This window comes from Ammospiza nelsoni, chromosome 1 (assembly GCF_027579445.1).
Source record: "Ammospiza nelsoni isolate bAmmNel1 chromosome 1, bAmmNel1.pri, whole genome shotgun sequence".
NCBI lineage: Eukaryota > Metazoa > Chordata > Aves > Passeriformes > Passerellidae > Ammospiza > Ammospiza nelsoni.
Genome location: NC_080633.1, coordinates 144,823,009 through 144,839,128, shown reverse-complemented (window position 1 = coordinate 144,839,128; position 16,120 = coordinate 144,823,009). Strand labels below are relative to the sequence as shown.

The window sequence follows — 16,120 nt, the reverse complement described above, 5'->3', positions numbered from 1 at the left end:
TGTTATAAACACTAGTATGCACCTAAATCATTAGGTATCATACTAATTCAATGAGAAAACAGCTGGGCTTTTATCACCTTAAGTGAAACAGGCAGATTATCATAAATAACTTCACAAATATAGCAGACAATTCCCTTCAGTGAGGTGTTCAGGATTCATTCACTTAACTAAGATCAGTGGTTTTCAGAGAAGTTACTGAAAATCTGCCTGTCAGACAGAACAAACTCAGGCTTCTGTTTTGATTACATTTTTGAAATTCAGTGATGTATCTAAGTTTCCTTAAAAAAATTGAGTTTTGTTCTCTTTAGATTTAATTGACTTAATTTCTTTTATTTATAATGTGCTTGTGCAATTTCATTTTGTTCCTTTACACAAATTCAAATGTTAACTAACTTCAGACTGTCCCAGAGGTGGTAGAGGCTCTGTGAGCAGTGCTGGTACTTTTGAATGAGTGCAGGCTGTGAACTCTGTGTACAATGCACATCTATATGTATATGTATATCTGTACCTTCTTCTCCTGTGTTGCAGATTGGCCACATCGAAGGACAGCCAGAGAGGAAAGGGGTCTTTCCAGTGTCCTTTGTGCACATTCTGTCAGACTAGTCAAAACAAACAAATCCTAAACTTGAGCATTGCACATTCTTCATGCAAGACGGGCTTTTTAGCAAAAGCGAACGCTGCTGCCTCCCTGTAATCCTGTGCACAACTGTATATATAGCTGCTGTTACAAATTAAGAATTCATTTAAGTTTCACCTCATGAGGTTGAATTCTATGTATTGTAAATATACTGTGTTATTCTGCCTTTGCCAGTATTATGGTAGCCTTGGAACCTGGCACGCCTTACCGGGTTTGTTGAAGCCATCCTGGGCATTTAGCACTTCCATCTCTGTCCGTGCTGTCCCACGTGTGGACTGCCAGCTTTCCAACATAGGTGGTCTCTGTCACCCACGTACCTGTACAGAAATGACTGTTCCTAATAACCTGGTATTCTCAATATACAATTAGCAGAAAGTTAGAATGAGTGAATGGTTTTGGACAATTTAAAGATCGGTCTGCAGTTCATAAGTGTATGCAGTTTACAGCTATGAAACCCACTTCGATATTTATTTAATATAGTGCTCAGTTAAGTGTAATTATGAAGACAAATATTCACTGACTTTACAGATAACAGTAATGTTTTACAGTGTGCATACAGCATTTCATGTTTATATTATGTGGACCTATGCCAAACTGTGATTGCAGTTCCCCTGTGATATTACCTCACTATAAAAAGTTACAAATTTATTTCATTTGAAAACTTACTTTAATGAAAATTAGTCATATTGTTCTTTAGTAGATATGTGTGAAATTTGCTGGTTTCTTTCACTGAATTCTTAGTAACCAAGGACTTCTAGCAAATGTTAACTGTTGACATTGTGCATGCATTTAGACGCTTACTTGAAACCTGCCTTTGTACAAAAATAGTACTGTAGTCATATAGCTACATTTGAGGAAAAGAACATTTTAACTTAATTGCTATTCAGGTTAATTGTGAGCTTGCAACAGTATTTGTTTATAGCTAAATTGGCTCTTTGAAAAATGATTTTGTGGATTTTTTTCCTCTGTCTTCAACCTTGCTAAAAGTTAGTTACCTAAAATGATTTTTTTAAGTGGTGGTATAAAGATAAATTTAAATTATTTTTCGTGCTCTTAAAAGTGGAAGCTAAGATGACCTCTCGTGCATTTGATCAGGCTGGTAATGATAGATCTCAGCTCACAAGGATCAAGTTGGTTTTCATGGAGTTCACCAAGATGTAACATGTAATGGTCGTAACCCAGAGCACGAAGTAACAGACATACGGTCACAAAAGTAATTTCTAAGAAAATCTTTGGAAGGCTGCATTTGACCTGAGGTTTCTTGAAAGTTGGTATAAAGTTGCATTGCCAGAAAACACTTCAATATATTACCGGAAATTTTAATTTCCTGTGTCACTTTCAACATAATTTTTAATCTTTTGGAACATCATGCGGTTGTGTTTTTCCCATGGTTTGTCTGTAGCGGGTTCCATGACTTTCATATGTAGTTTTGTATTACTTGCTTTAAATGTTATTTTGGCTTCAGTACCTAGTGCTGCTATTTCAAAGCAGATTGTCTTGGCTGCATGGAAAGATTTTCATTTCATAAAAGCATATCTCAGACTTTCTGAGGACTTTCATTTCTAATACAGTTTTACAAGACTGTAGTCAGTGAATATTTAATTCTGTTTGTGGTTAATTTAGAAACAAATATCTGTCTAAATCCCACATGAAAAAAAATGCAAAACATTTATCAACTATTAATGGTTTTATCATTTATTTTAAAAAATTAATTCCAAAAAAAAAATATGCAATGAGTGAGAGAGCCTGCTGGCATCTAATCTTCAGTATTACCAGCTCCAGTATTTCAGACTTTATTCTGTTTTTATGGAAAGGAAGTCAGGTTTAGCATTTATTTAGCATTCCATTTTATCCATTACTACAATGTTTTAAGTTGCATTAAAGAACAAAACCTATTCACTTTTGTGGTCAATTGTATTTTTAAGTGATCTTGAAATAAACTGATAAATGCAAATCATATAAAGAAAACCTAGGCATGTAAAATTATGTAGAGTCAAATGTCTATTCTTTTCTACGCTCTTTAAAATAGTATACATATGCATTTTATAAAATTAAATTAGTTCCATAAGGAACAATAGTTCTGTTTATTCTGGCTTATTGTGGGTCATAAGAAATCTGAAAATGTATGATATTGATTGAGTTTAAGTACAGTATTATATTTGAACTCAATGAGCCACTGTCTGCAATTTTGTATATGACATAGTATTTGGAAAGTCTAAATCTTTATGGAAAATTAGCTGATAAAGGGTTGGGGGGAGGGGCAGGGGAAGGTGCCCCCAGAGGGGGAAGTTTGCTCTGCAGATGATGTCTAATTTACTGTTGAACAACAGTTGCTATTTATTTTTTTATTACATAGTACATCAACGTGTACAGAAATCAGATCTGGTCATGCCACTAGTTAAAATCTTGACTTCTCATTGAATGTTAAGGTAAAACATCAGTACACATGTCTATTCACATGTATTTAATGTGACAGTTTTTGAGTACTGTATGTGTTAATTTCTACTTTTTTAATATTTAAAATTGCTTTTAAATAAATGTATTCAGTTGATCCCAGATATCTGAACGAGGCCCTTTTTGTCAACTGGAATATCTTGTAGGGAGAAAGTCTGGATTCCAAACAGGTAGAACTAAGGCACTTGAAATGTTTTCTCTTTAATATAAAGCACTCCTTATATAATGCAATTAAATGTGTATCTCTTTAACAGCTGTTAAATATGGATGCAATTGCCTTTATCTGGAAAACTTCACTTACTAAAGTTAGCATCAAACCACTTGTTTTGTGCATGAGTTTGGATTGCTTTCTGTCTGGCCTCAGCAGGCTCTGTGTTGTTTCCCCAGCAGCCCATGGGGCTGAAGGAACCATCCACAAGCCCTGTCCCTGGGCAGGAGCTCCCAGCAGCTCTCACACCAACTAGAGCAGTACTAATCTTTCCTGGATGGAGTGACTTCCTTGCTGAGAATTTCAGATCTGACCCAGCTTGCTAACCCAGAGGTTATTTTTTCCCCCATCTCTGACTCAGTTCTTGGATGTTTCTCATTTAAGATCCATTCCTGTCAAAGCTACTCCAAAATGAACAAGTCACTTGAAATTGCTAGAAAGCAAGGAGAACATCCTTTAGCCAGAGGAAAAGCCGGAGTGTGGAGCTATCAGATCTGGTTTGTATCAAGAGCAGTAGCTGCCACAGCACAGGGCTCAGGAGACTGCTGTGGGAGAGCTTCTTCAGGCTGGATTGTGGCACTGGTGATGTCCCACTGTCACAGAACATCCTGCTTGCTTTGTTTGGGCCTTTCAAATCTACATGGGCTCAACATGGGGGGGTTGGAGGGGGGAAATATGGATATGGGGCAGGAGAATCAGTCTGGTTAAATGTTGTGCTCTTTCTCAATTTCTGCTGTGTCACGATATTTCAGATAACAGCATTCAGAGAGACATTGACTCCCAGCAGCCTCAGTTCTCTGTCATACTTGCAGTATGTGTTCTTCGGTGACATGTATTGATTTCTTTTGCTAAGTCAAAATTGAGGTGCATATCTCATATACTGTTTGGAGCAGCAGAGAACAAGACAAATGCATGCCCAGAGAAGTCCCTTGTCATTCAAAGTTTGAGTCTCCTTACTTTTTTCCTGGCAAGCCTAAAGCTCATAGTTAAACAGAAAATTGGCAGACTGTACCAGTGAAAGTGGTGCAAATATTAAATACCAAAGAATGAAGCTCAAAATAGCTCCCCACTGCACAACAGAAAACAAACAGTTCAACCGTATAAACCTGATTTATTTTCAGGTGCTTCCCCTCCCCAGAACTCTCTAGTTCTGTGTGATAGTTCACCTGAGTATCAACAGAAAACCACTTTATTTTCCCATGCTCCACACTGTTACATAGTTTCATGCCACTCACACCCTGGACTGGGAACCTTTCTATGCCATGAAACCAGAACTAGACAGAGGAGTAAATGTCCATAAGAAAATAAAGTTCAGCTTCAGGCCTTGCATTCTGACAGAGAGTTTCTCACCTTAGGAGTTTAAGGCTCTCAGGGATGCTTTTATTAGACCCTTTAGCTCTTCTGAAACAGCTGGAGGCTTTTCAGGTAGATGCAAAATGCACACCCGACTGTAAGATGTTTTCCTCTGCATAGCTGCAAGACAAACATTTTTCTTATCTAATACAAAGTAACTATTCTAAGTTGTCTTAATGATACTTTTAGAGCTATACATAACAAGATTTACAGCTCTGTCATCTGCTGAGGGAGTGCTCAGGTTTCTTCTTGAGATAAGCTAAGTGCTGTTTGTCAACTCGTGCTTCAGCTGCCACCTCCCCGAGCTGCAGCAGGCACAAAACCTGCACGTCCTGGCTGGCTCTGGTCAGCTGCTGCTGGGGAACAGTAAAAACGATAGTGTGTCATGGTACAGGCTCTGCCTTGTTCCTCTGTGAATTACAGAACCTGCAGCACGGCGGATGTCTGCTCCACTCCTTTGGCAATGCTGGGGGCAGGGAGCAAACTTGGTGACAGCTGTCACATCTGCTAAGCTGGCAGAGCAGAGGGGAAGCTCATCAGTCATTTTCTGCACCACCTAAGGAATGTTTTCCAGCTTACCTGGAACTTTAAATCCAGTGTAGACTCGATTAATGCTGTTCCTACCAGTTTGACCTTGGTTCCTTGTAGTGTCTGACCAGAAAAATCCCTTCCCCTTGTGCTTTTTGCTCTTCTCTGAATGGCTGTATGGGACCAGATCCATTTCCACATGGGTTTTTTCTTTTCCCTCAAGGCTTGAAGATAATTTTGTGCCTCAGTTACCACCAGAAATTATGAATCTGATTTCTCTCTCACAGTCCCATTGGGTGGATGAATCAACCCTGAGCATCAAACACAACTGCTCTAGAATAGCTGTATTAGAGGCTGTTTCTTGTATTTCATTTTGTTCACTTCAAAACAGTAGCATTAGGCTTTATTTTTTGATAAGTAATTAATTTCCCCAGCCTTTTCCTCAGGGAATGCTCCAGGAATAACTTACTACCTCTGTCTGCAAACTTACAAGCCTAATTTGCTCTTAAAGCTGTTTTAGTAAAGTAATGTTTTTCATTTCTCCCTGCTCTCACATCCCTGCTACACAAGGCACCTTGAGCTGAATGTGCACAAAAGAGGTCAGCAGCTGTTTGGTGATTAAGCAGGGGTTTATTGGGGTTTCTGTTGGAGCCTGCAGATTTCCTTCATGACCTGACACCAGTGGTCACTTGCTGCTTTAGACACCTCAAAGACAAAGCAGACTTTTTGTCAAATAAGTAAAGGTTCTACTGCCTGTAATCACTTGTCTATTTGCATCTTTTCCCATCCATGGCTCCAGATCTATATATCCAAATGCCTTCCCTTGATTCACTGTAGGGTTTGAATTCAGAGCTGTAGCCCTGCTTTAACTGTAGGCAGGAAAGCAAGAGCCCCAGGCAGTGACCAGTAAGTGAGCTGCAGCCAGCCACATGCTCTCACCTCAGCTGGGACTTTCTTATTGTGTGGAAACACACCCAGGAGCTGGGAAAAAAAGCCTTGTGGAGCAATTTCAGGACCACTGCAGTAGTTCTGACCTCTCTGGATAGAACATGGGGATGAAGGGCAGATTGGTGATCCAGGATACTCCTCTCTCTGTCCCCCCTACAGGAGCTGGGCCAAGCTCTGCAGAAAGAAACAGGACAACAAATGCTAAATCTGCCTTGATAGGGTGCCCAGAGCTGCTTAAAAGGGAAGTTTGGCAGTCTGGACAACAGGAAACATCTTCATCTGAAGTGAACTGACACCAAGTGATGCTGGAAGATAGGGAGTTCCAAGGCTTTGGCAGAGTATAGAAACAAATCTGAGCTCTACTTGTGCTACAAGGTAGAGATGTGAGAAGAGCAGGGGATGGAGGCCATCACAAACCACAGCTTGGACACCTTTGAAGGAGTGTAAATGACTCCATTGTTGATGACAAGATCAATCATAAGGAGTGAGCAGCTCTCCTGTGAGCACTTCCTCTAGACTGGCCATATACTCACCTGAGAAGTCAAGGTGATGCAAACTCCTGTGAGGAGTGAGGGTTCCTTGTCCAGGAGAAGCAGCAAGATCTTAGCGAAGAACACTTGGGGTGGGAGGGCAGCAGGGCAGAGAGACCATCTGTCAGCATTATGCAAGGAGCTGCTGTAATAGCTGGGCCCTGAGAAGGAGCAGCAGGGCCTGTTCCTCCACATTTGGCTGTAAGCAAGGAGGTGCTGCTGCCCTGCCAGAGCTTCACACAGGACCCAGATCCACCCTTAGATGTGGTTCTGGCACCCACAGTTCCTCCTTGGAGATCTGGAACAGTCGCCTTGCTTAGGGACAGATCTTTTAACTTGGCACTTACATTCCCAGCCAGGTCTGTCTGGATGAGGTGCTGCTGGGTCCAGCAGAAAAGCTCCTTCTGTTTCCCCTTCCCTGCTGGGATGTAGAGAAATTTGAGAGGAAAAAAACTCCAAACCAAACCAAAAAACCCAAGAAATTTGGAGGTGGAAAACCCCTCTCTACTTTAAAACCCTTGAGAGCAGGATTTGTTCCTCTCATTTGCCCATGGCAGTGTTCTATCTGAATGTTTTCCATATAAAATGTAACCCCTAGTAATGTTTATTTAGATGGGGGCTGCCAGGGGTCATCGCTTCCCTCTGATTGTAGAGCAGGAGCCTGCTCTGCCCATGATCCCCAGCTTTACTGCTTTCCTGGTGGGATGTAAACAAAGGCACCACATGAAGTACTTCTGTACAGGGGTCCCAGTACCTGTGGGATTGCTCTGCACCCCAGCCTCACTGCTGCCCAGCTCTCCATCTGCTTTGGGCAAAAGATAGGACTTGTAGCCATTGTGGCAAGACATGGGCCTTGGGGGCTGCAGAGTGAACCGAAGCATCACAGCCCCCCACCAGTGAGTAAAGCTGGGAAGCAAAATGCCATTTAGAGAAATTACCTTACGACATGTTACCCACACCTAATCCCTGTCCCTTCCTGAAAGGGATTGATGGTGCAGGACAACAACAGCATCTGTTGCTGGAGGGAGAGCTTCCTGAGGAGCAGATGGAGAGGCCGTGTCCTGGGGGGACCCTCACTCCTCCTGCAACCAAGATGTCATCAGCTGTCAACAGGATGGAGAAGATGAAGAAGGAACAGAACAAGGTGCCTCAGAGATGGCACAACTGCTCTGGACTCTGAGTGTAGCTCTAGAGATAGAAAGAGCTCTTGGGGTTTGAAGGAGAATGTAGGCCTTGATGAGTTTTTCTTTGCTCCTTCAAAGTTAGTCTTACAGACAATGTCTCACTGAATTGGCTGCCAGGCTGGATAACCAGGCCGTGACCATGGCAGGGACATCACCTGCATTTGGGGTTGCCAACAGCCCTGTCCCAGGATGTCGCTCCTTCCCTGGGCACAAGCCTGCAGCCCCAGGTGCTGCTCGGGCCGGGGCAGCTCCAGCAGAGCCTGCAGGAGACTGGTGGCGATGGCTGGGTTTTGTTACACACCTTTGAAGCCTGCAAGGTGCTCCGGCATGTGGCTGCTCCCTTCCCATGGCTGCAGAGCCTCGCCCGTGCCCCGCTGAGCTGTGTGTGCGGCCCGTGAGGACAGGGCCCTATCTGGCTCCTCACGGCCTCTCCTGCCCCCCGGGATGGATGTGGGGGCTGATGCCAAGGCTCTGACCTGCCCCCATCCTTCACCCCGGCCCGGCGGGGTGAGCCCCCCGGGAGTGCCGCTGGCCCGCGGGGGCTGCCCGGGGAGCCGTGGCCGCTGCCCCGGGGCCGGCGGGGAGGGAGCTCGTGAGGGGCCCGGGGATCGGGGCCGGGCGCGGCGAAGGTGCCGGGGCCGCCTCTCCCTCCCCCCGCGCCGCTTCCTTTTATATCGATGCGGCACCGCCGCCCGCAGCCACAACCTGCGGCCGTGACGCCGCCGGCAGCCGGAGGGACGAGGCTGCGCCCCGTGCCCAGGTAAGGGCTGCCCGCGCCCCCCGGGCGGGCGGAGCGGGGCGCGGAGGCAGCGGCGAGGGGCGGCTCAGCGGGAGCGAGAGGGAGATGGGGATCGCCTGAGGAGCCGGGAGGAGCCTGAGCGGAGCCGTGGGGTGGGCGCCCGTGGGGAGCCGCGGGGCGGAGAGGAACCGGGAAGGAGCCGGGGCAGCCCCCGCCCCGCTGTCCCCCATTCCCGGGCGGGAAGGCGCAGCCCCCGTAGAGGATGCTCGGCACTGCCCGGGCAGCTCCGCGCCTTCCCGGCCGCCTCCCGCGGGCAGGGTGTCTGTGGGGCCGCGGACAGAGCACCAGGGCGGCCGGAGGCGGCTCTGGCCGAGCTCCGCTTCCCCAAGGGCACGGGGACTGCGAGGGCCGGGAGGGGCCGGGGCGGGTCTGCTCCTGTGTGCGAGGGGTGACAGGCCGGGCACGGGGGTCCTGGCAGATCCAGCGAGCGCTGTGACAGCCCTCACACCAACCCACACCACCTCCAGTCAGTGCCCATGGAAGCCGAGCAGCACAGGCCGGGCTGGCCGGCCTCAGGAGGAAGCCATGATTCGGTCCTGTGTGCCATGGGTGCTGCGTGTGGCCGTCCTGAGCTGGGAGCAGCACCGACCATGTTAGATGGAGGCCTTTTGTACAGACGCTGGGTGCCAGGCCGAAGACTTATCATGCGTCCTTGTTCATGCAAATCTTGTGCCTAAAAGTTCAGCCCAGCAGGCAGAAACTGGACTGGCTGGTGAGAGGGTGAGCCTTTCTGCTTTGGGGATCTGGTACTTCCTCATCTGGGCAGGAACGGTGCTGTGGTTGTGATCGTGACTCTGTGTGAAAACTGCCCCTCTCTTGAGCAAGCTGCAGAGTTTCAAAAGGGTTAGTGCTGAAGCAGAATAGCACAGAGCAGCCTCTAAACAGTGAACCACCTGGCTGTATGGTTTGGAGTAAAGTTACCCTTCTGCCATTTAAAAATGAACTCAAATCCCTAATTATCCATTTTTAATATATGTAAAAATGTGTACATTCTTTAATTTAAGTCCCAAAAAGCCATGAAGATGATGCTTATTCAGGGTTTTGTTAAGTATGTGATTAAAACAGTAGAAAGGCCCTTTTTTAAAATTCAGACAAAGAAAACCCTGCATCTGCACCCCAAACTGAGAAGTGCTTTGAAGAGATGTGGGATTTTGGTGGAAGTTTAATGTCCTCTTTGTTTCAGAGCTTGACTGAAAACAAGGTTGGCAATGGCTGCTGCCTGTTTAATGTTGAGGAGGACAGAACTGATGCTGTGGGGAGTGTTCATGGTGCCTACATGAGCTCTGAAGGACTCTCTCAGATGCACACCCTAGGTCATTTCAGTGCTTGGCTCTGCTCAGACTCATCTTGCCTTAGAGAGAGGCAGCATTGGCTGCATGGCTCCTGCTGGGTTCCCTGCTCAGCAGGGATCAGGAGCCTGTGCCTGTCCAGGATGCTCTCAGCTGCTGTTGCAGACAGCAGTCCCTCCCTGCTGCTCACTCTCTGGGAGCGCTGCTCAGGCCAGGGGCCTCACCAGTGCATTCTCTGAGAGCTGTCACCGTTTGCTTTCCCAGGGTGGGTGATGAGGTTTCCTCCATGGCTCAGCACGAGCCCCTGGCATGAAGGAGCTCCAGAGCAGGTCTGAGGCAGTGCTCTGCAGGGACACTAGGAATCACTCAGCATCCAGTAGAACAGTTGTACCAACAAGACTTTTAAAGACAATTCCAATAAAGTCCAGAGCATCCTTTTCTCTCTCTGAGATCAATAGTTCAGACTGCTCAGCAAAGAGTGTGTGTGATGGATTTTCAATAATCAGCACAGCACAGCTCAGGCTTGAGAAAAAAATTGTTAGGCCTCATTCTGTGCCTCTAAATGTGAGTGTGCCCAGCAGGAGCACTGAGGGGAGTTAAAAAACATTAATACTGCCTCTGAGCATGGAAGGGCACAGCCACTCTCAGCTCCTATTTATTTCTTTGTACTCAGAGGTATCAGAGGATACACAGTGGTTCACAAAAATAAAGACTGGTATTTGAGATACTTCCTGTGCTTGTTGGAGGAGAACAAGGCCCAGAGTATTTTGAAAGTAAAAGCATATTTCCTGTGAAAAACCGCTGAAGTGACGTGCGAGATTGTTTCGGGGCTGGAGGCACAGGCAATGATGATTCAGGCCAGCAGCGTTGGCTGCTGTGGGGCCGAGGGGAGGGTGCTGAGCCCCAGCCTGTCTAAACCTGCACACAGGGCACAGGCACAGCCTCCTGTGCTCCTCTCACTGCCCTGGGAACAGGGAGCCAGGCTGTGTCCTCTGGCTGCAGACAGCCTCAGGGCTTGATTAGGGACCAGAGTTTGGTCTGGCAGCAGGTATGAGCAGACCTGCTCTGGCTGAGTACATGCTCCAGAGGCTCCATACAGAGCCAGTGCAGGTCTCTGGGCTACCCAAGCACAAAGGTGATTCCATTGTGGTATCAGGACTCCTTCTGTAAGCTGAGGGTCATTCCTGCATTGCTCTCTCTACCCTGACTTAGAAAGACTTGTCTCTGAGGTTAGCTCAGTCCAAGAGCTGTCCTCCTGATAGTCTGGATTAGGTTTTCATTTAGTGCTTATCATGGCTGCAAGCCTGCTTATCAGCTGAATCACTGCCCCCATGCAGACCTGCATGGTTCCACAGGGAGCTGAATCCAGCTCTCTGGCTCCCAGGAGCCTTTTCTCCCCTGCAGCAGCTCAGCTCTGAGGGAGGAGGTGGCTGGGAGCAGAACACAGCCCTGACAGTCTGCTGGAACACAGTTGCTGGAGCTGGTTTTCAAATCTACAGCAGGGCTGTATCTCACAGTGGGTAGGAAGCACTTTGCACGGTGTCTGCAGTTACTCAGCTGTTGGAAACCTTTGTTCTGTGCTGCTCTGTGAGGAGCTTGATATAGCTTGGATTTTATTTTATTTTTTTTTTTTTTGGTGCTTGAGTTCTATTACTGTCCTTGCTGGGCATATTTTAAAACAAAAACTACACACATGAATTTATTCCCTTGAGGTCTTTCTGCACTAGAGATGCTCAAACCGAGTGTATGTGTGACCTTGTGGTAATAGGTGGGATAAGTCTAATAGGTAGCTTTGGTTTCCATTCCCAGCAGTTTTTCAGGTGGTGCAAGCTGCTTTTCTATCATAAAAATTCATTTCTTCTAAAATTTCTTTCTAGAGCTGGGTTTGCTATCTGTTTTGCCACAATGCTCTATGATTGATCTACCCCAGGGTATCTAGTGGACAAACTCATTTCTCAAAGGCTTGCTGGATAGAAAGGGAAAAAAAAAAAACAAACAAGTCTTCTGACTACAGCAGAAAAGCAGGCATTTTATCTGAGTCTTGCTAAGACAGTCTTTGTCTCAGCTGAGAAATAGGACCCCCCAATCCTGAGCATCTGCCTTGTTCCCAATCTCGAGGTCAAACCTCCTGGCCACAACCCTCTCTATTTAAGAAAAAGATGTAGACACAAGTTGTAATCTGTGCTATGAAAATCTAATCTGTGACCTAATTTGTTGTGATACCATGAAGAACCTGTCAGCAGCAATCAGCGTAACCCGTGGCGCGGATGCACTGCCGCCTTTCCAAGGGAGCTCGCTCGCCAGAGCCCCAGAGGAGAGGTGTCATGGCCAGTGAGTGCATTTGGGCTCCTCCACTGACAAAGCTGGGGATAATGCAACTCTCAGGTCACTTTTGTTATTCTTTTAAACATGGAAATGGTATGGGCAGTCTTACTACGTGTGAAGGGAACCTCTTCTGAGGATCCCTGTGGAGCAGGCTGGTTTGAAACACGTGGGAAGGAATGAGGTGTAACCAAAACTGGACAGTTTTCTGTGCATGCCATAATAGCTGTTTACCTGTCTGTTGTTCATTCTCCATGGCCATGGCAGCAGCTTGGATGAAACCAGCTCACTGGGTGAGTGGTTAGAGGAGGGACTTGTCTGAATAATTTCTCACCAGTGGGAGCTGTGGTTGCGTGGGCTGATTCTCACAGGGCAAAACTGGCTGGCTTCTGGTACAGCCCCTTTGGGCCAAGTCTGTTGTCCTTTAAGAAGAAAAAACAAGATCTTTTTTGGTGTACTGCTGAAAATACAGCACTGTCAATCTTGCTCTGCAAGAGTAGAGAAGGAAGGAAAGGTTTGCAGGTCAGGAATGCACACGTAATCGGCTGAAAAACTGGGAACTGTACTCCTAGGTCCCTGCACAGCTACATCTGTCAGGGAAAAATCTTAACTAAGAAACTGCTGCTGTATCAGAAACAACAGACCTGGGCTTCCATTTTGATCGTTCTAGAAATTGCTGTTTGGTTTTTTTTAATATTATCCTTCAGATGCTTTACTTGAATGTATTAAATTAAAATTTACAGGGGCATGCAGTCTGTTAACAACTGCTAAAATCCATGTCTGGTTAGTGAGACCATCAACCCATTTGGACTCTGAGATCCAGTAACCTAGATCCAGTAAAATGCATGTGCATGATCTGCTGCCTCCCTTTCTCGTCCTCACTGCAGCTACCTGTACTGCTGTTAAGGCATTAGATCTTAAGACATCTTCTTTATTTTGAGCCTGCTCTTTATTTTCAGTGCTTTGTTCCCTTCCCTAGCATACATTAGGTGTTTGTTAGCATAGAATAGTTGCATTCTGGTAGTAATTTGTGTGTTCTTTTTTTTTGTATTTCAGTGTACTTTTACCACTCTGAGCACTTAGAGCTCAGGTTTCATTGTATTATTTGTTGATTTTTGTTCACTCCAGACTTTTCCCTCCACCCACTCACTTCCTCTCACAAATGTTTCCTCATTTCACCACTTTTTCACACCCATTTCTAGCACAGGGTTGCCTCCCACTGCGGGCAGGCTCAGCACTTCATCTACCTCAGCACTTCATCCACCATTCACCTCTGCAGGAGATGGGTGACAGATCCAGGTGTGAAGGGAGGAGCAGAGGGAAGAGAAGGTGTTTGTCTGTGTCAGGGGAAAGGCACAGTGGCAGGGAGAGGAGGTCTGGGTGCAGGTGTATTTTTGGGCAGCAGTACCAAAGGAATGAAGCATTGTGGATGTATGAGTGGAGGGAGTGAAGGTAGAGAGTGCAGGTGGTTTTATGCAGGGGCACAGCACAACCTCTGTGTGTGCACAGCTGGGAGACAGCTGGGCATGCTGGGCTGGAACCTCTGAGGTTTGAGGAAGGTGCATCTCCAGACCACAATGCAGCCTGGCCAGAGGCCCTCAGCAAAGCACAGGCAGCTGAGGTGGCACTTGTGATAGCTCCAAGTTTTAATGTGCAGTTTTGTTCTGTCTGCCTTTTATTTTTAACAAAAGGTTTCTCACCTCCCCTTGGACAGCATCAATTTCTTAAACCACAAGGAGTGCATCTGGCAGCTTACAACCTGTTAAAAAGAGGAAAAAATACCATGGTGAAAATAGCATGTCTGTAGTTTTAAATTAGGTAAGGGCTAAAATTAGTAGGAACAGGCCTGTCAGTGTCTGTGCAAACCAGCAGAGAATTAACATTCATCTGATGCTGAGCAAGGCGAGCAGAGGTTTGCAGCTCACACTTCCTTCGCCTTGTCCCACTCCTGTCCTTGCGGCTTCGCTTCCCCGCAGGGCTCAATCGCCAGTTAGCAGAAAGCTGTGCACATACCACTAACCTGGTGCCAATACTGAGTGCTACTTTCAGCACTGGGAAGTGTTAGCAACAGCCAGAGCTTTTTTGCCACCCTCCTTTAATTTCTCTGCTCAGCTGCTGTGAGTGCAGCGTTGGATGCATCGTGCTGAGGTCAGAGCCCTGGATGTGGCCCGAGTCCCATGCTGGGGCCCGGATCCACCCACCATTTCCTCGGTGAGATAGGAGCCCCCAAGACACTTGTTTTCTCTTCCCAGCTGTGGTTTACTTTCCTCTTCTGTAATTGTGTTTCTGTTAACAGGGCTGCAGTAAAAAACAGTTGCTGAATTATTTACCTCACTAGAATAACTCTCGGGTGGTTTGGCTCTTTGCAGACTATTTTTCATCTCACACCCTGGTGTCGTTTTCATTCACAGCATGCAAACAGGTTTATTGGTGCAAGCTAAGGTGTGCAGCAGACTGGTGATGTGTTTGGGGGGGGGAGAACAGCCAGAGCCTTCACCTCTCCCCCTCCTTCCCTGGGACCTGCCGTGCTAGGCCCTGTGCCCACTGCCTAAGTCAGACTCCTGGGAGTGAATGTTCTTCCCCCCAGCACATCCAGAGGAATCAGAGGTCACTTGCAAATCAAAATTAAACAATGCCTTAGTGCAGCTTTGAAAAGTTTACTCAAAGGGCTGGCGTTGCTCCAGTGTGGTGACACTAGTGACCTCCCTCCTGTAACAGCACCAATAAGGACTCTGGTTTGGCTCTCAGTGGCCAGGGGTGGCTGCTGAGCTTCACCCTGGGTGGCAGGGCTGGATTCCCACTCCTTGCACCGTGCTCCCAACCAGAGCATGCACAGTGCAAAACCAGGGAGGGCTGGACTGTGCCAGGCTCATTCCTGCCCAGAAACCTCTGCAGGGCTTGTAGGGGAGGCTTGTGAAGTGTCCAGGCTGCTTCAGGCAAGGGACAGGGACCATCCCCAAATGAGAAAAGCCACAGAAGACCTGGACTTGGCTTGTTTCCCTGGGCTGTGCCTCCTGTGAACTATCCCATGGAGGGACAACTGGAAGCTGTCTCTGCAGGCTCATGCAGCAGCATGCTCCTGGCAGTGCACAGCTATGTGATGCATGATTTATGTTCCACCAGCTCTGTGTCTTGACAGAGACAGGGGACAGAGTGTGATGGGAGTGTCTCTGTGCTCTGCAAGCTCTAGGGATGGTTTGGTCTTCCACGGTGGTTTGTCTGGATCAGTCAACAAGTCATAGATAAAAACTAGGACCTTGATTCCCAGGACTCTTCTGGCAATCCCAGAACTGAGGAGAGCAGGTGCTCCTGCCTGTGAATCCTAACTCTCACTGCAGGACTTGCTGATGACCAAATTCCATTTTCTGTGCTTTAGTGGGTGTGTCAGGCATCCTGCTTACACTGAAGCATTAAGAAATATTTACTGTACATGTTAGTGTTCTCTTGTCAGTGCACTCTGAGTATCACAGATATCACTGGCAATGGCCTACTGGCATCCCTCAAATTTGGATGAAGAAGCCACTTCCATCTCTATTTAAGGACTGGGACCATGTTTCTTTCCCAGGATTACTGCCTTAAAAGGAGGTGGTTTTAGGAAAGTCTCCAAGTTGCAAATCTTATACCTCTAGTGCTGAGGATCCACAGCTGATACATCCTGGTTACTGGTATTACTATAATTGCATTTATGAGCAAAACCTGCTTTAGGTCCACTTGCACCCATTCTAAGTTTGCTGCTACCCCCTAAATGCCTGGACATGACATGAATCACAACACCTCTGAAATACATTTATGCATTGAGGTATAAATGCACCTAGGACCTGTAGCTGCTGTTCATACCAAAAAAAAAAAAAAAAAAAAAAGAAAGGTC

General features: G+C 46.6%; 2 protein-coding genes across 6 annotated transcripts in view; both read left to right on the top strand.

Annotated features, from left to right (window-relative positions):
• The window catches only part of ASAP1 (ArfGAP with SH3 domain, ankyrin repeat and PH domain 1), a 142,090-nt gene extending 138,895 nt beyond the window's left edge, over window positions 1-3,195 (top strand). For all 4 annotated transcript variants that reach the window (XM_059466295.1, XM_059466313.1, XM_059466288.1 and 1 more), the window contains one exon: window positions 529-3,195. In XM_059466295.1, coding sequence (XP_059322278.1) covers window positions 529-603 — 75 coding nt within the window. In that variant the 3' untranslated portion in view covers window positions 604-3,195. The remainder of the gene's footprint in view (window positions 1-528) is intronic.
• Window positions 3,196-8,544: 5,349 nt separating this feature from the next.
• The window catches only part of CYRIB (CYFIP related Rac1 interactor B), a 97,294-nt gene continuing 89,718 nt past the window's right edge, over window positions 8,545-16,120 (top strand). For both annotated transcript variants that reach the window (XM_059480466.1, XM_059480473.1), the window contains exon 1: window positions 8,545-8,602. The gene's annotated coding sequence lies outside the window, so the exon portion shown is untranslated. The remainder of the gene's footprint in view (window positions 8,603-16,120) is intronic.